The sequence below is a fragment of the Agelaius tricolor genome, unplaced genomic scaffold, assembly GCF_023055355.1.
Source record: "Agelaius tricolor isolate 1412-34295 unplaced genomic scaffold, bAgeTri1.0.p SCAF_7, whole genome shotgun sequence".
In the NCBI taxonomy this organism is placed as follows: Eukaryota; Metazoa; Chordata; class Aves; order Passeriformes; family Icteridae; genus Agelaius; species Agelaius tricolor.
The window spans coordinates 17,221,239-17,242,789 of record NW_027269267.1 but is presented as its reverse complement, the minus strand read 5'-3'; the positions used below and the strand labels follow the sequence as shown (position 1 = coordinate 17,242,789).

At 39.9% G+C, this 21,551-nt stretch overlaps 1 protein-coding gene across 2 annotated transcripts in view; it reads left to right on the top strand.

The window, feature by feature from the left end:
* REPS2 (RALBP1 associated Eps domain containing 2) overlaps positions 1–21,551 on the top strand; it is a 96,292-nt gene that overhangs the window by 36,514 nt on the left and 38,227 nt on the right. For both annotated transcript variants that reach the window (XM_071430472.1, XM_071430471.1), the window contains exons 4-11: positions 1,363–1,486; positions 4,290–4,387; positions 6,062–6,200; positions 7,698–7,761; positions 10,080–10,222; positions 13,297–13,391; positions 16,636–16,705; positions 19,617–19,682. In XM_071430472.1, coding sequence (XP_071286573.1) covers positions 1,363–1,486; positions 4,290–4,387; positions 6,062–6,200; positions 7,698–7,761; positions 10,080–10,222; positions 13,297–13,391; positions 16,636–16,705; positions 19,617–19,682 — 799 coding nt within the window. The remainder of the gene's footprint in view (positions 1–1,362; positions 1,487–4,289; positions 4,388–6,061; positions 6,201–7,697; positions 7,762–10,079; positions 10,223–13,296; positions 13,392–16,635; positions 16,706–19,616; positions 19,683–21,551) is intronic.

Here is a 21,551-nt window from a genome sequence, read left to right as displayed (position 1 = left end):
TAATCCCCATCGTGCCTGTCTTCTGGTTTTGATGCATCCCAGTTGCTTCCCTGAAGAAAATTCTCTGTATGAGCTTGTATAAAGCTGTCAGCCCTGTAATATTCTGTGTAAGTTCTTTCAGTGTTTTCCTCCTACTTAATCCAGCACTGTTTCTCAAAGAGGAAGTGGAAAAAGCAGCAAATAGAAATCTCTCTATGAAAGAGAACAGGAAAGTTAGTGATTTCCCATGGCAGTATGGCAGTGGAGTAATGGTCCTCAGTCACTCTAGAAATACTCAGTTGGAGACAAGGTATTCAATCCTGAGCCACTATTTTTGGGTGGGTAAGGCCCCCAAGTTTTCTTTCATTTTTATCTCCTCAAGAAATAGTCCAGAAGACATCTGCTTTTCTTTTTTCCTGAGTGAAACATGCCAGTTTAATGAAGCATCCAAGGGACATTCCTGTTACCTATATTTAGGAGAGTAGAGAGCAGTTGTTCAGATACGAGAAGCTTCACAGCGCTGCATAATTTTCATAAAAACTGATTTGCATAATTTTCCCCAGGCTTGACACCTTCTCCTCTGGTACTGTATCAGGTCATGTTGTAAGTGCCTGGTGGAAGCACTTTTATCTTCCCAAGCATGTGCCCACGTTTATCACGGGCTGCGCTGGCGCCAGTAACGGCGTTCCCAGCCCGAGGTCAGCCAGCAGGAGGGAGCTGATGACAAGATACACAGGTGGAATAACAGGATCAGGAAGAAGAGCATCTATGCCTCTCCTCTGTGTACTGACACCCAAGCAGAACACTGCCCTCAAACCCCTGGCTCCATCTGGATTATCTGTGTTGCGTTATATTTTCCTCTTTTGTCAGTAAAACCTTCCAGGCTTACATCCTTTTCTCAAGCAATCTCAGTAAATCAAAGGAAAGAGGAAGCTTTAGGATAGTTACCCAGTGATACTTACAGATCCACAGTGTTTAAAATACTGATCCAGAGATGTATTTTAATTTTTTGTAAATTTTTTTTTATTATGAAAAATGATCTCTCACAAAGAATGCGCTCCCACTATGTAAATTCAAAACTATCCACTCACATTGAGCCTTCTACAGATACTACTTCAGGCATCTTTGGAAGTAAACACATTGAGCTGATCATTGTAAAGCTTTGTTACAGCACTGCCATGCTTTATCCCTCGAAGGCTCAGTACCAAATCCTGTCTTGTCCGTTTTAAGCCTTTTCTTGGAAATAAAGGGCCTGCAGTGTTTTTTTTTTCTTCTTTGTCCATCATTTTGTATACACTTGGACCACTTTGCAGCATTACTTGGTTGTTTCTTACAATTTTTTGTCTCAGGATTGTGTTTTGTGTTGGTGTGTTTTTGAAATAGGAACCCAAGTCCCCTCCAATGTCTCCAATTTGCTCACCTCCTGCTTCTCCATCTACCTACCAGAGAATACCCCTAAGTTATGGATATGGTAAAGCAAGAAGTGGGCTGGAACAGCAGCATGGAGGTAGGATAGAAATGGCAATGCACATTGTATTCAAATACTTTTTTCCTTTTTGTTTTTTCTCCTTATCAGAAGTATCCAATTCTAAATGCTAGTGACAATCAGCCTAATGATTTTAAAATTCAATTAGACTCATGTTTTGAAAAATCATTTGATCAATATATTTTGACTGTTCAATCCTGTCTTCCTATTCACTTTCTATTAAATTAGATTTATGTCTGACTGCTCACAAATGCTAATGCCTAATCTCTGACAAAGCTCTGCAATATACCCCAGTGGCAGAGAGCCTGCAAGGATTGTCAGAGTGCATGATGGTTTTGGTTTCATTAGAGGGCAAGAAAAGCCTGCTCCTGATTTCAGTAGATGGATATTAATTTTCAGATTGGAAGTGAACCATCCTTTGCAGGAATGGATATCATAATCTCTGGTTTTGTAACAGAAATAATAATAGGATGAGAGTGTAGAGGCAGTCCCACAGTGTAACTTCAGCAATTCAGACAAAAACTAGACACTGCATAGGTTATTCTGTCCCTCATTTTAGTGCCATTAGAGTAGGTAGGAAAACATTTAGACTTTAATAAGAGGCTATTGGGGCAGAAGCCAGTTTAACTATGGCTTTACAGGTTCCTCTTATAGTAAAGCACCTGTGCTCTTGTAATTGCAACATGTGGTGACCAAGTTAATGGCAATAGGAGGCATTGGTGTATACCATCATCTCTCCTGCTTTACATTAGTGTGTTTGCAGTGAGTGAAGATTGAAGCATGCTAGTCCTTCACCTTTTGTCCTTATTTACAAATGAGTGACAAAAGAGCTATTCAACATGTTGAAACTCAGTACAGCTGTGATAAGAATGTGTTTGATGCTATAAAGTGGCCTCCACCTGAAAATTGTACCAGCACTGAGTCACAGGCATTCCCCTGCTGTGTAGGTAAACTGCAGCTTGTTCAGAGGTGGGATTAATTCTGAAAGAAGCACACTAGTGCAGTTGCTCTCTGGTACAATGCATGTTCTGCCCCAGTGAAGAAGAGTGGCAGAGAGCCCGTGCTGTGGAGAGCTGGGCAGGGAGAGTCTGTCAGGACTGGCTGACCGTGTGCCTGTTGGGTGCTCTGCTCTTTTCTGGCACTCTGTCCCAGATCTGTCAGTGCTGTGAGGGAATATTTTGGGTGTTGGTTTTTGTTTTTTTTTTTTTTTTTTTTCCTTCTGAATTTGATTGCAAATTTAACTTCTGTGAAATTTCTCATGGACTCAGCAGCTACACAAAGTGACCAGGGACAGCAGCATCCAGTCCAGCTGTCAACATCTTCCAAAATTAATTATTTAACTGTTTGAATTTCTAGGGTAATAAAATCTTAGAGGTGCAGAACAATGACTTTTTTTCAGAAAGCAATTTTTCCTATTTTCCAGAAAAGGAATCAGTCCTATTTTAATCCCACTGGGGATACTTCATCCAAATGTATTTTCAATGGCAGTGAGCAGTTAACATTTTGACCCATGCTGTACCAAATGCCAGGCCTAATGCAAGACCTGCTGGTTCTTCCTGGCCTTTAAGATTAAAACTCTTCCAGTTTTCTTAAGAGCACTCCAAAGGGCAGCTGTGTGTAGTGCATGTGGAGGAGGTGCTTGTGCCCCTGCCCTGGGCTGGCTGGGCTGGGCTGGGCTGCACATCTGACCCTGAAACTGGACAGGGTGTCCTCAGGGACAGCCCTTTGCACTGCAGCCATGACTGGGTACATTTTACAGTTCTGAAAGTTTTTCATGCTAGCAAGCATGTAGACATGAAACTTCATGCTTAAATCTCCCCTCTGAGGGCATCTAAATGTTTCCCACCTTTCACCTTCCTTCCTTTTTTTTTTTTTTTTTTTTTTAATTTGAAATTAGCAGTGACTTGTACAGGAATAAAAATAGATAACAATACAGGATAAGACCCCTTAGGAAAACAAGGGGGCTACTGGCATAATTTTAAGCTCTTCCTGAGATCAAAAGTTTTAAGATTTCTTGGACTCCTTTTTCCTCACAAGTCTTTAAGGTTCTGATTATCTGATGCAGACTTTGTAATGGTAAATTTGAAATAGGCTGGCAGCAGTTCTCAGCTGTGTAAGGGTTTGTAAGTGACTTGCCTCTTTGTTTGCACGTTTGCCCTATTTTTAAAACATTGTTCCTAAATATGTTGTTGTGTCACTGCTTACTATATTTGCTGCAGTGGAGCTTAAGTGACTTATTTTAGCAAAAGAAGAAGAAATTGTTACTTTCCTTCACTTTTCTCCAAATAGCACAAAGTGGTGAGTCGTGTATTTTGATTTCAACAGAAATTAGGGAAGGGAGAGGAAGACTATATTGAGAAGTAATGGTTTGCTATTTGATAGCATTGTCAAAGCGTATTTTTTATAGACCAAGTGAATTATTTCTTCTTACTTAAAATAGTTCTGGTGCTAAATGTGGCTATAAGTATATAAAATGTATAAATGTATGGGCAGGCTGTATAAATGTATATTTAAACACGATGAACAGTGATTTCTGTTGTCTAGCAGTACATAAGTGACAATGTCTCAGTAATGTCTGAAGAATGGTGCAAAGGGAAAAACAAGCATGTGGCTGGAATTTTGTTGCATAAGACAAAATGGACTTTGATACTGTGATAGTGGGTTCACTTGGTAGGTGCTTGACCAAATGGACTTTGATGCTCAGATACAAAGTTCACATTTATACATTCTTGATCTTGTGGTATTTAATTATTTCCTTTAGCTTAGCAGCATTCTTTTATTATCCTGACATATATATATATTTAATTTTAAATGTCTGTTGTAGCTCCTTATGAAGTCAGACACTCTACTCACCAGCAAGATGGACCATCTTCAGGGAATTATGGAGCCAAATCTGCACTCACTTGTTCAACTCCTAACCGGGTAATGAATTGCATATTTTCTTCAGTAATACTAGTAACAAAACAATAGAGAAATTTTAAAAAAAGGCAGAAAATTCTCACTTTGAAAGTGAAAAGTGTTCCCTGTGGTGTTTTTAGACTAGAGACTGAAGTGTGCTTTTTTTGGTATATGAGGAAAAAAAGCTGATGGGATGGAGAAATTACAATAAACAAAGAAATTAATTAAATTGCTATAGGTAAGTCAAAGTAAAAAATTTTCATTGAAAGTACCTGAGATTTCACAGAGATTCCTTCTTGATTTAGATTGCTATCTGTAACACATGCACAGTATTTATGGCCAACATTCTGCTTATTTTGGTTTTCCACCCCAGTTGGTTAAATTTCACCTTAAACAGAACATATTAATTTCTGGGCATTTGTTTGTTTTTATGAAAATGGGTCTTATATTTTCCTGCTGGTTGTAAAAGCAGATCTTTCCTGTGTTCCAGTATGCCTGCTGTGCATTTATTATGCAAACAATTAGTTTGCCCTAAGGAAGGGCAAAGCTCTCTGAAGCGAGAGGTTTTCCTAAAAAAGAAAGTCTCAGAGACTCTACCTTTTCCTGAGTGCTTAGCACCTCACACCCACAATAAAATGTCACCCGAGCCTCCAAAAGAGATCTACAGGTAGTGTCACATAATTTGTGCTAACTTGAAATGAAATTGGGTGCATTTGTGTAGCACTTTGAAATGAAAATTAATTTACAGCTTTATGATGTTGCCTGTTTCAGGGATCTTTTGATGTATTTCAGAACTGGTGTTTTGCATTTGATTCTTGGGAAATAGACAGGTATGTCAGAGAAAGGGTTTCACAGCTGATTGTTGTTCATTCTTGCCCTCCCTTTTTAAAGCTGTTGTTATGCAGGCTTAAATATTGAATACTCATTTATTCCATTTTAACAAAGACACCAGCTGTACTCGCAGCCCTCTTGTAGATACCTCCATCCAACCTGCAAAAGGTACAGGCCTCCCTTAAAAAAGTTAATCAGAGAGCAAAGACAGAGCAAAGAAATAATTGGGTTGAATACTTTTCTCCTCCAGAATATTCCTTTACCCAAAGGCAGATTTTTGCTTAAACCTTGGGAAGTGGTAGAAGTTTGAGGGGGTCTCTAGGGGCTTGTGTGTCTCCCTGACTTAGCATAATGAGTGCTGAGTTACTGGGGTGAGCAAAGGGCCCAGAAGTGGAATATTTCCATTGTTACAGCACCATTCCTGGATTAAATATGTAGCTTCATAACAAACAAAAATTTTCGTGCACAAAGCTGCATAAATGCAGCTTTAGGGCCTTTACTGGTTCCATCCAGTTGAGGTGTTCAGTGTGCAGTTCAGGGCTGTAATGCATTGCAGACAAAAAGGACCCCCAAAATGAATCTAGAGGTAATTAAGTATGACTTGGACTTTTAGTGGTCAGCAGTAGCCAGATTTCCTTTGACCACTGGTCATGTAAAGCTTCCTTTAATTGCAGGGGTGAAGATACCTAATAATAGCCTCAATTTTCCCAGGTAAGTAGTGGGATGGTCATCAGTGTGGCCATTTCTGCTTTTTGTCTTCTGAAAATTTGTCTGTTCTACATAGAAGAGTGAGAGTCTGGTTTCTTGAGGTTCCCAGTGGCCTTGTGGTGCCCTCCCTGTGGCTGGTGCCAGTGTCCCTCCCTTCAGTCTCTTTCAGTGGAGCGGGAGCAGCAGGACAGCAGCAGCCAGTACTCAGATGACCCTTGGAGGATAACGGAGGAGCAGCGAGATTACTACATTAACCAGTTCAGGTCCCTGCAGCCCGACCTCAACGCCTTCATTTCAGGTAATTTTTACCAAACACTGTGCACACTGAAGAGGGGGACCAGGCTGGGAGGTGAAAAGTGTTAAGTAAATAAATTCTTTTTTGTTTCTGCAGCGCATTTGTAAGAGCTGGTTATGTTTTCTTTTAAAGGCAGACTATTCAAATCAATATTGTGGCCCTTACATTTTTTCCTCAATATCCTGATTTTAGGAAAATAATTACATCTAAGGGAGAAGTGTTGTCAATTTGGTAAAAATTAAAATGAGCTCTCTGCATTTGATGTATTTGTGGATCACACCTGCAGTGTATATTGAGTTGAAAAATCCCTGAGGGTTGTGCTGGCTTATCCAGCAGAACTGTGGCAGTGTCCATGTGATGACAGTGAAGCGTGCAGTTAACTGCCCTGGGCAGTCAAGCCTGAGGGTTTATGGTTCTGGGGGACTGAGATTTTGACCTCTAGGTAATTAGGAAACAATCCTGGGGAGCACACACATGACAGAGGTATTGTTAAGGGCATACTGAGTTGGCTCTGCTCATACTCAGATTTCCATCCTGAATAGAAGGTCCAGGCTGCTTGTGAAAGGAGACTTTGCCACATACAGACAGTTGGTCTGGCAAAGAATATGTCACAGGTTTTAAACTGAGGCAGTTGTAATGAGCCCTGCTGTGTCACTGGGGTTCAGGAGGCCTTGATCCAGCTAAAAGTTTAAAGAAATGACCTGCTGCTAACTGAAATTATTGCTTCAGCAGTTCTTCATCTCAGTTAAGTCTCCTTCATGCAATTTGCTTCAAAGAACAAATGAGTGTTCAGTGTTGGTTCTTTCCCCAGTGGTTGCCCAAGGGGAAGAGGATTTTTGTCCCTGAAGTCTGTGCTTTGTTTCCTTATGATTTGTAGCCTGTACCCAGGAAGGGCTTCCAGGGTACCCCTGACAGCCTATGTATATGAGATGGTGAAGAAGTGTGTTGATTAACTAGAAGTATGAGAAGGGCTGCTATGGCAGGGTGAGTGAGGATGCCTGCAGCAGGACAGGAGCTGTGTGATAGCTGAATCTTCAGCAGTTTCTTTTTTCTTTTCTTTTTTTTTTTCCCTGTGTAAAATTTTCACTGCAGGGAAAAGTCATGGTTGAAGCAGAACACTGGGAGAGCAGTGCAGATGTCAAAGCACTGTACTGCTGTGCACATGACTTCTGGGTGAACCAGGGCCGTTTGTGTCTGTTACTAAGTCATTGGTGACATACTTGTTATGCAGGTTAGAGTTACTAGCACTAAAGTAGGTTTCCCTTTATTTATTTTGCCCATATGGAAGGAATGGAGAAATAAGGTCAACAGCTCTGTCTGGCTTTCTCTGTCATTTACTCAGAGGGAGACAAATGGTCCAGCATCTATAGGAGCATCTGATTAATCTGAGCATCTCTCGGACATAAATTCACTGTCTGCTTCTGGCATGGCAGACCTGGTAAAAGGCAAGAATTTGGAGAATTAATTCCCAGTGGTTGATGAGACATGCTTTCCCAACAGGTTCTGTAGCAAAGAATTTCTTCACAAAATCAAAGCTGCCCATCCCAGAACTTTCTCACATCTGGTGAGTACTGTAATATTGCTGGGGATGCCTATCACACTTTTTAAAAAGATGCTTAATTCAAGAGTTCTTGTTGAATTTTAAAAGTGTCTTCAATTATAATTATTGCTCTTATCTCCAGAATCACTTTGAGGCCCAAGCAGCAGGGTGGTCATTGGTCTTCCTGACACACTTGTTTTCTGGAGAGATGTTCACCTACTCAGCAGGACTGGGAAGGTTTGAACCCCAATTAGCTGAGAGCTGTTCTTAAGTGTATTGTAAGCAGCATCAAAGAACTGGCATTTTTCATGAAATGACACAGAGGAGAAGCACCTCTGGAATGTTTTAGATGTGTTGTTGGTTTTATGTTTCTGTCTCTGTTCTGTCAGAGGAGGCCTAATTAAACAACTACATAATTCATTAGTGCTTTTCTAATGAACCAGTGCTCTTACTTTTAATGAGCTTATTGTGAAACAATTGTGGATGGAACTGTATGTGATAAAATTTGACAAGGATTCTATTATATTTTCATCAACAACATGGTGCTTTGTAATTTGATGTCATCATTGCTTGTTGGATAGGAGGAACAAACAGTTTTAAACATGGATCAGAAATGCTGATAGTGATTTTGTTTTTATATATGCTTTTATGAAGAGAGATGAGAAGAAAAGCTTGCAAGAGCCTAAACATCTGTCAGGGTCAAAGGATATGTCTGGAATCTTTTCAAAGCGGATTGTCAGTTGTGAAAATAAAAAAAAAAACAACTGAAGAAACATAGTGCTGGGGGAAGTGAATATTGGAATTTAAATTTAAGATTACTTAAAAAGAATGGATTAACCTAATATGTTAGCAAATCAGATTTTATTTTTATTGCTGACACAAGTTGTTCTCTGTGCGGAATTTCAAGAAAAGTATGCCTTTCTAGTAGATGCTTGTAATTTTGTGGCAATGTGATTTATCAGGTTGTGTTGCTGTGTTAAACACATGGGATGTTTCAGTTCTTGTCACTGTAACCTCAATAGTCTGAGAAAGACTTTCAAAGAGTAAGGAATTATATGTTTATTTTAGACCATGTGCCCAAGATAAAATATTACTCAATATTTGCAAAGAGTTAATTTATAAAATTGAATTCTTGAATTTCTGAAGTTTAATTTTAGCGTTTGTGAAGTGTGCTAGATTAAGAGAGAACCACTTAGTGAGAAGTTAACAACAATATTTAAACTTGTCAAGAGCATTAATTTCCCCCCTTTTTAAAGGTTAGTCAGTGGTGCTAAGTAACCATTGCTAAAGTCCATATTTAACTTTTTCTGCTTGAACTGTTTTAAGATCCTGCGTGGATTAGCCAAAATGCTTCCTAATATTGGAAGGTTAATTCCACCCTTGGAACAATGTGCAATTAATTGCTGCTCAGATGGCAAACTACATCCTGGGCTGCATCAAAAGAGGTGTGACCAGCAGGGCAAGGGAAGGATTCTGCACCTCTGCTCTGCTCTGGCAAGGACCCCATCTGAAGTGCTGCATCCAGCTCTGGGCTCCCCAGCATGAGAAAAACATGGAGCTGATAGAGCAAGTCCAGAGAAGGTCCACTAAGCTGATCACAGAGCTGGAGCACCTCTCCTATGAAAACAGGCTGAGAGACTTGGGGCTGTTCTGCCTGAAGAAATGGGTCTGGGAGATCTTCCAGCAGCTTTCCAGTACCTAGCAGGGTCCACAGGAGAGCTGGAGAGGGACTTTTCACAAGGGCCTGTAGTGATAGGACAAGGGGAAAGGGCTGTAAGCTAAAGGAGGGCAGGTTTAGATTAGATATTAGGAAGGACTTTACTGTAAGGGTCATGAGGCCTTAGAACAGATTGCCTAGAGAGGTTGTGGACTTCCCATCCCTGCAAGTGTTCCTGGCCAGGCTGGATGGGGCTTTGTGTAGCCTGGTCTAGAGGAAGGTTCCCTGCCCATGGCAGGGGAGTTGGAATTAGATCTGGAATGATCTAATGGAATTAGTTGGAATGATCTTTGAGGTCTCTCCTAACCCAAACCCCTCTATGATTCTATAAGTATAGATTATGTATTTCACATTCTAATATACACATACCATCATATTCAATGGCATGATGTATTAAAGAAATGTACTTTACTGAAAAAGAAAAAAGTGGCAAGTCAGTTTTAGAAAATCAGCTTGCTTCATCTTCCCCAAGACAAATGTGCAAGTCAGGATCAAGTGACCATGGCAGAGATACTTGTCTTGTGTTAAAATATCCCTTCTCAGAGCTGCATTTTTGTCTCCCACGTGATGGCACACGTTTCCCTGAGGTAACACCTTGGAAAACGTGTGCCTGTTTTACCCACAGGGAGCTGAGTGATGTGGATTGTGATGGGGCACTGACACTCCCGGAGTTTTGTGCCGCTTTCCACCTTGTGGTTGCAAGGAAGAATGGCTACCAGCTGCCTGAGACACTGCCAGAGACACTGCTGCCCGAGTACCTTCAAGCAGGTAAAGCTCCTGGGGCAAGCCATGTCCCTGCAGCCATCTCAGAAATCCAGTGTGTGTGAAAGACAGGTTCACTTTCCATCCTGGAATGGCCTTCTGTGCTCTGTAATGATTCTCCAGCTGCCTTTAAGGCGTGTGTTTTTAATTGTGCTTATGAGGTGATTGCTGAAGTCATATATCAAAGCATAGAGATAGGGATGCAAAGTGGAACAGTTACCTGCCTCTTAATGTCTCCTCCTTTGCTCCATCGTGCTTCAGGTGTCAGGACAGATGAGGAGGCAGTTGAATGCCTGTAAAGCAAAGGGAATCAGCAGCAGCTTTAAACTGAAAGAGAACAGGTTTATATTATATTTTAGGAAGAGATTGTTTACTGTGAGGGCAGTGAGTTACTGGTACGGGTAGCCCAGAGTAGCTGTGGATGCTCCACCCCTGAAAGTGTTCAAGGCCAGGTTGGATAAGGCCTAGAGCAACCTGGTCTGGTGGAAGGTGTCCCTGCCCATGGTAAGGGAGGTTGGAACTAGGTAATCTTTAAAATCTCTCCCAATTCAAACCATTCTATGAGTCTATGATATAGCTTTTAATTATTTTGATGATTTTTCCTTAAAGTATCTATATCTTGAAGATTTGTTAAAAATTATACTGGACTGCATTAGAACTTAATATGCTAGTGTATTTTTTTAGATGGAGATACTGGTTATTTCAAAGGTTGAATTTTTTTGTAATTTATTCTATGTAATCCACAGGTTCTTCTATGGGTAGTTTGCATTAATGACAGGATTACAACAATTTGTGTAGCACAAAGATTAATTAATCCAAAATACAACATACTTCAGTAACAATGTGCAGTGAAAGACCTGCACTTTCATTTGTTCTCTTCAGTTATGTCTCTTTTAATTATAAATGAATGTTGAACTATATACTGTTACATCTAAAAATGTGCATGACTCTTGAGGGCAAGGAGGATTAATCACAGATGATAATTAAAGTGCTAAGGGATAATATTTAAGACCTAATAAAATCTCCATTAAATTTCATGACACTGAATATATTAAAAGGCAGGAAAAGAACAAATCAAGCTGCAGTTAGGAAAATTAAATGTTGACCCTGTATCAGATTTGTGAAATAATTTCTGGTGGAGTCATGTTCCCTATAATCCACTATATTCATATCCAAAGCAATAAGCTCCTGGAAAACATGCACTTCCAAGTCTTCATCATTTTAGTCTCTCTGATTACGTTCCCTGTCATAATTACAACTACCCTTTTCCCTCCAGGAAAACCACTTTGTTCACCACTACTTTCATGCCTGGTTCATGATAAATTGGTTTGTAAACTCATCCATGCAGGTTCTTTTTGTTGTGTCTTCACATTGAACCTTTTTGGAAATAACTATCTCTAGTAGCAGGGAATCATTATGTCAATGGGAGAAATAGCATGGTAAGCTGCAGCTGTTCCCTGGAAGTCCTCTTTTTCCCTATTTGCTCCTTTCACCACTTAGTTCTACTATTTTCTTAGATGATTATTGTTTCATGCTATTGCATGAGACCAAGCATTTCAAGCAAATCTACATGGAAGAGGTGAAAGAACTAATTATTTCTTGTGGGTCCTTTAAATACCCCAGCTAATGAACTAATTCTGGTTAATCTGAGGCTCTGAAAATATCTCGTGCTCATTCTGCTATCTGGTGAGGATTCATAAATCTGTCTTTTGAAAGGCTTGCATTAATGAAAAGCAGAACATCTCAACACACTGTGAAACTGTGAATCACAGAAAAGCTTAGAGCCCTGGTTGTATTACTTCTGAAATAAAAGCATTGAAAAGAATGTAAGTTCCTCATACAGTTACCTAAAATGTCAAAAGCAATTTTTAAGAGAAATCTTGCGTATTCATGTTTTCATAATTTGATTTCTGTAAAATTTAGACCTTTTTTTCAAATTTTTTGGCTTCTTAGGACGCCAAAGAAGAATACAGTTTTTCATTATGTTGCTGTATTAGTTTCAGAATGAGGCATAACTTGGTTCAATTGAAGTATTTGCATCTGATAAGAGCGCTGTTAAAGCTTCAAATAAAATGACTTGCAGCAAAAAAGCATTTAAGAATGCATTAATCTTGCTAGTTTTATGGCTTGTACCATAAACTACAAGTACAACTGGTCCAAATGCTCTCCTGGCACAGCTCCATTGACAATTTGACCCACCAGCTTTTTTTGGAAACTTTTTATTAAAACTAATTTGCAAAATCTCAAAAGCTATTTGCCCTGTGTGTAACCTACTGTACTGCAAATTAAGACAGGTTTCCAAGAGATTAATTTATTGAGATCAAATAAATGCTAGACAAAAACTAGAAATGTGGTTGTTCTGCGTTTTAATATATTGATCTTTAAAAAAAGATGTTTTCCAGCTCATAAGACAGATTTATCTCAGAGGAGCTAATCCCAGAATGATACCAGCAGAAGGACCTGAGCTTGTGGGATAGAAATTAGCTTGTTGTGAATATTCCTTTGAGAAGTTAGATGTGATTTTTTTCCTTTTTTTTTTTTCCCCTGCTCTCAATGTTGTTTAGTTGAAGGTGGTATATACTACAGCATCCACAGTGTTTAGTGCTTTGCTTTCTGCTGGCCTTCAATTTTAGAGTATACTGTAGATTCTACTATACTTTTCAGTACTCAAAAAGTCAAAATTTCAGCTGAAGGTAACGTAAGTACCTTTAACATTGCTAAGAGAATAAGATATAAACTATAAGATAGTTGATACTAGATTGGGAGAAGAAAACATTTCTTCCAAATTTCACCATTATTTCTACAACAGAAATTATACAAACTATCCCTTTCAGGACACTGACTTACTTAAGATGCATAGAAAATAATAGAAAGATTTTCTTTATGGTGTTTGTCATCCATATCTTATGGATTAGGTCTGAGATGTAGAAATGAAGAGCAAAATTATGCTAGATCAGGTTTCTAAGAAGTATGTATTAACCAAAGACTTGGTGTGTCTCTGTGTTTGGCTTTGGGTTGTTTTTTTTTTGTTGGTTTGGATTTTTTTTTACTTTTTTCTTTTCTTTTTCTTTTCCCTGCAGCTTGTTTGAAGCCCGTGCGTGACTGTGCACTGTTTGATTCTTATTCTGAGCCCTTGCCAAGCAGTCAGCAGACTCGGGACTTCAGTCGGGCAGAGGTGAGAGGGTGTCAGCTGGGTCCTTACCTTGCAGACTGTGAGTCTCTGAGAGGACTTTAGGAATCTCTAAACCTCTTACTAAGCCATCTCAAAACCCCAGCTCAGCCATTTTTTCTGTGCATGGAAAGGGCTGACAGGCTTTTCAAGAGGTATTTCCACATAGCAGAGTTCACAGTAGTCACTAAGGAACTTGTGAGATGCTGGAATCTTCAGAGAAACAGGCTCTGCCTGCTGGTGTCCTGCAGGGTGGCTGCAGGAGGAGCAGTGGGATACATGGGCCGTGTTCAGGTAAAGTATCTGCTCAGTCTGAATTGGTTGAAAATATGAGGCTTCAGCACAGACCTAAAATCATAAAATCATGTAGTTTGGAAAAGACTTCCAAGATCTTCAATTCCAACTGTTAGCCCAGCACTGCCTTCTTACAGATGGTTGTACAGAGCAGTAAAGTCATCCCTGAGCATCCTTTTCTCCAGAATAAACAACCCCAGCCCCCTCAGGCACTCCTGTGCTCTGGGCCCTCCACCAGCTCCATTGCCCTCCTTTGAACAAATGCCAGTGTCCTTTCTTGTAGTGTGGGGCCCACAGCTGCACACAGTAGGTTTGTTTGGATGGAATCTCCAGAGCTAGATCTAGATCTAGATCTACAGAGCTCCCTTCCAAACCCAGCCATTGTATGATGCCGTGAAGTCTGCTGCAAGCTAAACTGAATTGAGGAGAAGAGTTTAACACTGAGGTTAAAATCCTAAACTTTTAAAGACCCTATAGAGCTGAACTAATCATGGCTACTGAGTTGTGCCTGAATATTGCAACTCTCAATGCATGTGCTGTGGGATTTAAAGGTTTAGTGTTAAGGTAGTAAATCAAGTGGCAGACTGACTGCAAGAACCAGCCCTTCTGACACTCTTCCAAATTTAAAAATAATGGTGTGTCATGGCAGCTCAGCAAGGCTGTTCTCCAGCTATTTCCTCCCAGTGCCTTGCTCTGGGGAGTCCCTGGGTCAGAACCCAGCTGCTCCCTCATCAAATCCCTCTTGGTAGTGGTACCACTAAACAATCTCCTAAGCTTCTCTGGAGTACAGTGTTCACTTAGGGCAGTGCTGCAGCCAGCAGGTTGAGCACCCAGTGTATCTTCTGCACCTGTTAAAATACATGTTGTGTCCCTGGGAGGTGTTGCTCATCCTACAGCAGCTTGCCCAAAGCACAGCAGCCACACTGGGTTTCGAAAGCAGCACTGCAGATCTGGTAGTGCAGGGTGCTGGTATGTTGGCAGCATGGGCAGGTCCTTTACCAGAATCACCTAATCCCTTGCTTATGACCTTATTTTGGGTGGCTTGCAACCTATAATATAAAAGAAGATACAGATAAAATATAGAATTAAATTATAGTTGAAATGTAAACAAATATATGATTATTTATCTTTCATATACATAATTTAAAAGCTTCATCTTACATTGTCCAAGATTAATGAACTTTAAAATCTCCTCAAAAGTGATTTGAGAATCATTTTGACTTGATTTTTTTCTTTGTTCAACTTATGTTTTTACATTTAGAATTAATACACTGAATGAATATCATTTGGAAGGTCAGTAATTCATCTTCCATTCATCTCCCTCAGTGGGAAGTGCAGCAATTCAGTTGCCATTTCTTTTGTATCTTGGCTACTGGAGTAATTATGCTTTAGATACTTGATCACTACATTAAAAATATTATATTATCAATGCAATCTGTTATGCATTACCTCCATGTCTTTTTAAATTTCCACTTATCATCCATTCAGGCTATTTAATTTCATTTCAGATGCCTGTTTTTACTGTGACTGCTGAATTACAATACTGCAATAAAATAGAAGCAGTTTCTGAATGCATTCATAAAGAAAATAATGGCAGGAGACACATCACCTGCATGCTAGGCTTTATTAAACTTGAAAAACACACCAAGGCTGCTGATATTATGATTGGTAGTGCCATGGGTGACTGATTTCTGTTTACCAAGGAAGTTTTGTCTTCACAGTTTGTTTTTTTTTTTTTTTCCTCAAGTTTTTTGTCTCCCACTCACCTTTGGTTCTTTTCTGCAAGTTTTCTCTCTGCCAAAATCCTAAAGTTAAAACATGCATAAAATGACTGGCTGGGGTTCCTCTGGGATCCCTCAGAAATGTCATGCTCACAGTTCATTGAAATCTCTGAAAGTCATTCCATCAATTAAAGTTAGGTCTGTGGTCTCATGTTCTTCACTTGAGTGTCAGGGCTAGCTATGGGTGTGAAATGTTTTGTTCATACATTTTCAGAGTCCTCAAGCCATATTTTTGCTGTGTTGCTTTCCCAGAAGTACTAGGGTATTCCATTCCTCAGAAACTTTATAAGACAAATCTCACTGACTTTTACTGTGGAGTTTTCCTTTCTGAATCGAGTTGAGATTTTTGTGGTCTTTTAAAAATGCCTATGAAATCTAGGTTTCTCAATTCATTTGTTTAGGCCAAATTTATTTCAGGACATTTTCAGGTCAAACCTCTTCCATACTCCCTGGGCAAAAACCAGCATCACTTAATATTTAGAGAAGTTTAGGGTTTCTGATGTTTACTTGAATATTTGGTTGCAGAGAGTATTCTTGTTCTTACAGATAATAGAGGTAGAATTTGTTCCAGCAGAAGCTCCAAGAACAATAAATGCTTATAAGTTGCTGCTGAAATAACAGAAAATCAAGGAATAAGACTGGGGAGAAATTCCCTGTTTTCCTATCAAAGGCTTGAATGGGCCTCCAACAGACTTGCTAATGATATTTGCTTTTCCCATCACTATGACTGCAAGTTGAAAGAAAAGAGTAGTTCAAGCATCAGCCACATCAGCTGGAGCTTTTAAAGCATAACCAGGAGCCTTTAAAGCATAACCATCAGGCTCTGCAATACAGCTGGAGTTCTGGTTAGAGAGACTTTTTTCATGGAGACTGAAGAAGCTTTCATCTATCCTTACACAGGTGTTAATATGGCTCTGTTGGGAGAAGTCTCTCCTTACAAACCTTCAGTTGTGAAGTCCTTACCTCCTTCAGTTGTTCACTGCTGAAGTGCTCCTTAAACTAATTTCTGGTGTGGAAACTGCTGTACCTTGAAAAGTAGAGTTATACTGTCTTTCTGTAGGTTTTCTATTCTTCTGTATCTAACAAAAATTGTGGTGCAAGAGCAAGTGTCACCATTATTTGTGTTGATCTGTATTCTTAAATATTTGACTGTGGAACAAATCTTCTGTCTTTAGAAGTCATCAACTGAAGAGGTACCTGATAACTCTACCCTATTACAGGATGGAAAGAAAGATGACAAACAAGGTATTCAAATAAATAACTTTTTTCCATTAGGGATTAAATTATGTGTTTTTAGTAAGCCCCTATGTTTGCTGGGTGTGTTTACTTTCTAAACTGGCTGTGTGTTGCTAAAGATTTAAAGAGAAAGCTCACCACAGCTGAGATGAGGACAAATAAATGGAGGGGTTTGCTTCAAAATTAGTTCTATCATATGTGAGTGATTTGAAATACACCTTCTGAAATATGTCTAGCCCTAAGGTAATTAATGTTGTGCTTCTTACTTAAACAAAATTTTAATTGTTATCAGGAATTTTTTAAGAGTAAAGATTGCATTGTGCCAAATTTTCAATTTCCTTTTTTGAAAGAAAAAATCAGTTTTTCAAATCAGTTTTTACTCCTATTTGAAAAAAATAATCCCTGTATTTTCTTGCAAAACAAAAGTTTTAGTCAAAATGGACTGAAAAAATTCATCAATTCATTCATTTCAATAGACATCCATCAGCAGCAAGTCATGTGAAATTGAAGCGATCTTTCTCTTTTTTACTGCAGTAGCTTTTCTGGCTTCCAGAATTGGATCATCACACAGCCATTCATTCCCTTTTATATTCCCTTTTCCCAATTCTTACTTGCTGTCCCTCTGTTGTAGAAACAAAACAGTTGTGGGTATTCTGTTGCCTGATTCTCAGAGCTGCAGATTATGTATGAATTAAAATAAAAAATATCTTGGCCTCCCAGATGTCCACACATTAAGGTTGCATCAGAACTGTGAGACCAGGTAGTCCACATTCCTGATTCACCTTCCACACTCAGGTGAATCACAGAATCACAGAATTTCTAGGTTGGAAGAGACCTTTAAGATCATCGAGTCCAACCCATGTTCTAACACCTCAACTAGATCATGGCACCAAGTGCCACATCCAGTCTTTTTTTAAACACATCAAGGGATGGTGACTCCACCACCTCCCTGGGTAGATGATTCCAGTATTTGACCACTCTCTCTGTGAAAAACTTCCTCCTTAATTCTAGCCTGTATCTCCCTTGGCGCAGTTTGAGACTGTGTCCTCTTGTTCTGTCTGTTGTTGCCCGGAGAAAGAGACCGACCCCAGCTCACCACAGCCACCCTTCAGGAAGTTGCAGAGAGTGATAAGGTCACCTCTGAGTCTCCTTTTCTCCAGGCTGAACAACCCCAGCTCCCTCAGTCGTTCTTCATGTGGTTTGTGTTCCAAGCCCCTCACCAGCCTCGTTGCTCTCCTTTGGACACGCTCAAGCATCTCAATGTCCCTCCTAAACTGAGGGGCCCAGAACTGGACGCAATACTCAAGGTGTGACCTCACCAGTTCCCAGTACAGGGGAAGAATGACCTCCCTGCTCCTGCTGGCCACACTATTCCTGACACAGGCCAGGATGCCATTGGCCTTCTTGGCCACCTGGGCACACTGCTGGCTCATGTTCAGCCGACTGTCAACCAGCATGCCCAGGTCCCTTTCCTCCTGAGCACTGTCCAGCCACACCATCCCCAGCCTGTAACACTGCAGGGGTTATTGTGGCCAAAGTGCAGAACTCGGCACTTGGACTTACTGAACTTCATCCCATTAGATTCTGCCCATCCATCCAACCGTTCCAAGTCCCTCTGCAAAGCCCTCTGTCCCTCTAACAGATCAGCACACACTCCCAGCTTAGTGTCATCTGCAAATTTGCTAATGAAAGACTCTAAACCCTCATCCATGTCATCAATAAAAATATTGAACAGAACTGGCCCCAGCACAGAGCCCTGAGGGACACCACTGGTGCCCGGCTGCCAGCTGGATGCAACACCATTCACCACCACTCTCTGGGCCCAGCCAAACAGCCAGGTGAGACTGAGTTTGACAGATTCCCAGTGTCCCCTTTTCAAAGAAAGTTTGTCAAGGGTTGACGTGTGTTTGTAAAACATTTTGACACGTCAGCATATTCCAAGAAATCAGTGTTTTGTTGACAAGGTTTGTTTTGTTGTAAAATGTATAATGAACCAGAGAAGGACTTGAACCTTGAAGGTTATTGCTGTGCATTATCTAGGGAAGATTTACTTCTTACTAAGGGAATATTTTTTCCCTGTTCAGATGACAAAGTTGTGCTGTGATTTTTGTAGCTGACATGTTAAGTCACATGGGAACCTGTTTTGAGACATGCAGTCCTCCTTCAGGGCTGCAGATATGCTGTATTTATGACACAGATTGCTACCTTTTCAGCCAAAGAACAAATACTTTTGTTCTACCTTTTATTACTATTCTGACAAACATGTGAACAAATCACTCTCCTAACTGAGGGGATCTCCCCAGAAGTCAAGAACCTGCAGTTCAGGGCAGTAGAAGCAAATTTTCCTGCATTTTCAAAAGTATCCAAATAAATTAACTTCACTTTGGTTTATAATGTAGTTAAATTTGGAAGGTAATGTAAACTGAACTGGGTTACAAGGCCCAAAACTTTTCCCACATGTTTTGGTAGATAAAGGCAGATCATAGAGCAGGTCAGGTTGGAAGGGACATCTGGTTCAACCTCCTTGCTAAAGCAGGCTCATCCTAGAGCAGGAGAGATTTCATTCCAAGTGGTCCTTTAACACTGTCACAGTTCATCAAAACACACCATGGTGCATTAAAAACTCCATTAGAAAGGATATGAAGGGGAATGAGCACTCAACTCCACAAATTATCAGAATTTGAGATTATTTGGGAACTTGAGCATAGGTCTTTCTTTCTGGTCTTGACTTTTGTGCTCTTGGAAATTGTTACTTGTTTGAGTACTTCAGTTTTCTGAGGGTATTTGTCTACTTTTCAAATATGTTTGGCATTATAAGAGGTCTAATACCAGTTTAGGTGTTCCTTTCTCAGACCTGATACTTCTAAGTTTTACTCACACATACTTAAATTAATTATCTTTTCTTTTTTTTTTCCTTAAGCTGTTAAAGTAAGCACTACTCTCAAAACTATACCAAAGGAATTTCAGCACTTGACTGTGAAAGCAGGTAAGGAAAAAATTGCCATGTGTTACTTGCATGAGAATTTTGATCAAGTATTTCTATATCACAGTAAGCCTAAATTAGTGTAACTTGATTAATTTTTGAAAGAAGTTTTTGCTCTTGTACTACTTTCCTACTGATATTAGCTTTTACCTCTTAATGACCACTATTTGTAAGGTAAATATTAATTACCTTCTCAGGTTGTCAAAAGGTTTTCTTGCTTTCTTTCCCTCATTGTTAGTGTATTGGTTCTTCCTGTGTGGAAAATGTTTTAAGCTGTTTTAAAGATTCTGAAGTTCTTCTGTGCTACCAACAAGATGCAAGAGTGTGAATATTGTACCTCTTGATAAAAATTCATGTAAAGTATAGAATAACTATGTAATGTTTCGGTAACTATTCTGAAATTGCCTGTTGCTTTGTGAAAGCTCAGCTTTCCTATTTTGTGTCAAGGAGTTACAGGACAGAGAGCCTTTGGAAACACCGACCTTGAGGCACTTAAGACACTGCTGCAAGCTTTTGATTCAGGGCTTGTTTCTTTGTTGAAACCACTCCTGATTTTTCTCCCTCTAGCTCCAAAGTACACTTCTTGTTCCTGTCATTCTGGAAAATGTTATTTTTGGAACAGCATATGTCAAAATTACTTATTTGCTCCCAAAACTTCCCCTGCATTCAGTTCAGTTCATCAGACCTCCCTTGCCTTCCTCTTTGTTAATCTCTTTCTACAGTGGTAAGAATGTTTGTAAGCCCTCCCTGGTCCCAGTCAAGCTAAAATCTTGCTTTCTCTTCCTTTTGCATGAGTGTTTTTTCTCATGAAGATATCCTTGATTAAGAAAATGGACCCCACATGTCTGTCACAGCAGTTTTGTCTTATAGCTCGATTTATTCATGGCTGCTCAACAGCTGCATGCCTCATTTCCCAAATCTTTTTTTCCTGGCTTCTTCCCAAACACTTGGAAGCTGCCAGATTTGCTATCTTGAGCTTCTATTCTCAAAAGATTGCTGCTTCTCCTTTACACTCACAGACACTCTTGCACATCCCTCTCAGGGAAAGGAGAAGGTGGTTGCATGACCTTCCATTCTGTTCTCCTTCCCCTGGTTTTGCCCAGGAGCACAGGGGAGTTTTACTTTCAGTTCAGCAATTCTGTCTTTAATACATTTAGGAAAAAAACTTACTGTCACCTGCACATCTTCTTCCCCTGTATCTTTCATCTCCTGGTCAGGGAGTCTTCCCCATGCCGCTGTGCTCTCCAACAGTGTTGCTGTGTTTGTATACCAAGGGGCACAGTGGCTGAATTTCACTCCATCATCGTGGCTCCTGTCCCTGCAGGGTTCCACTCTTGCTGTGCTGCTCATTGAGGATTTGAGCCAGCACATTCTCAGGTTGCATGCTACAACTGGTGTGAAAAGTAAAAATGTTTATCTATCCAGTTGAGTAGATGCAGCACAGTAATTGAGTAGTTGTTTCAGAATCAGTCACCATTCTGAAAGGTCATTGTAATCATTAACCTCCAGCATGAAAACTCATTTGGGATGAAGTGGGAGAAATTCTACATGCTTCTTTGGTTATTCATTTAGGCTGTTTATGTAAACTCAGGAAAGATGATAGTCTGTGAAAGTTTTCCATCAGAAGGTCTGGAAATTTGAAATCAGTACGAACTTCATATGCTCAGCATTCTGAATATCTGGCCAGTTTATTTAGACTCCTAAGTGCAGGATCATTGTTGACCTTAGCCTTTTAAAGGATTAAGGGCCAAATTTCCAAGCATTTAAATTGTACTTTTCTCCTTAGATGACCAATAAGAGATGAGTTGTTGATGTTAACTTGTGGGGAATGCTTTGGTTTTTTTTTTAGCCTTTCACCTTTTTCAGCACAAT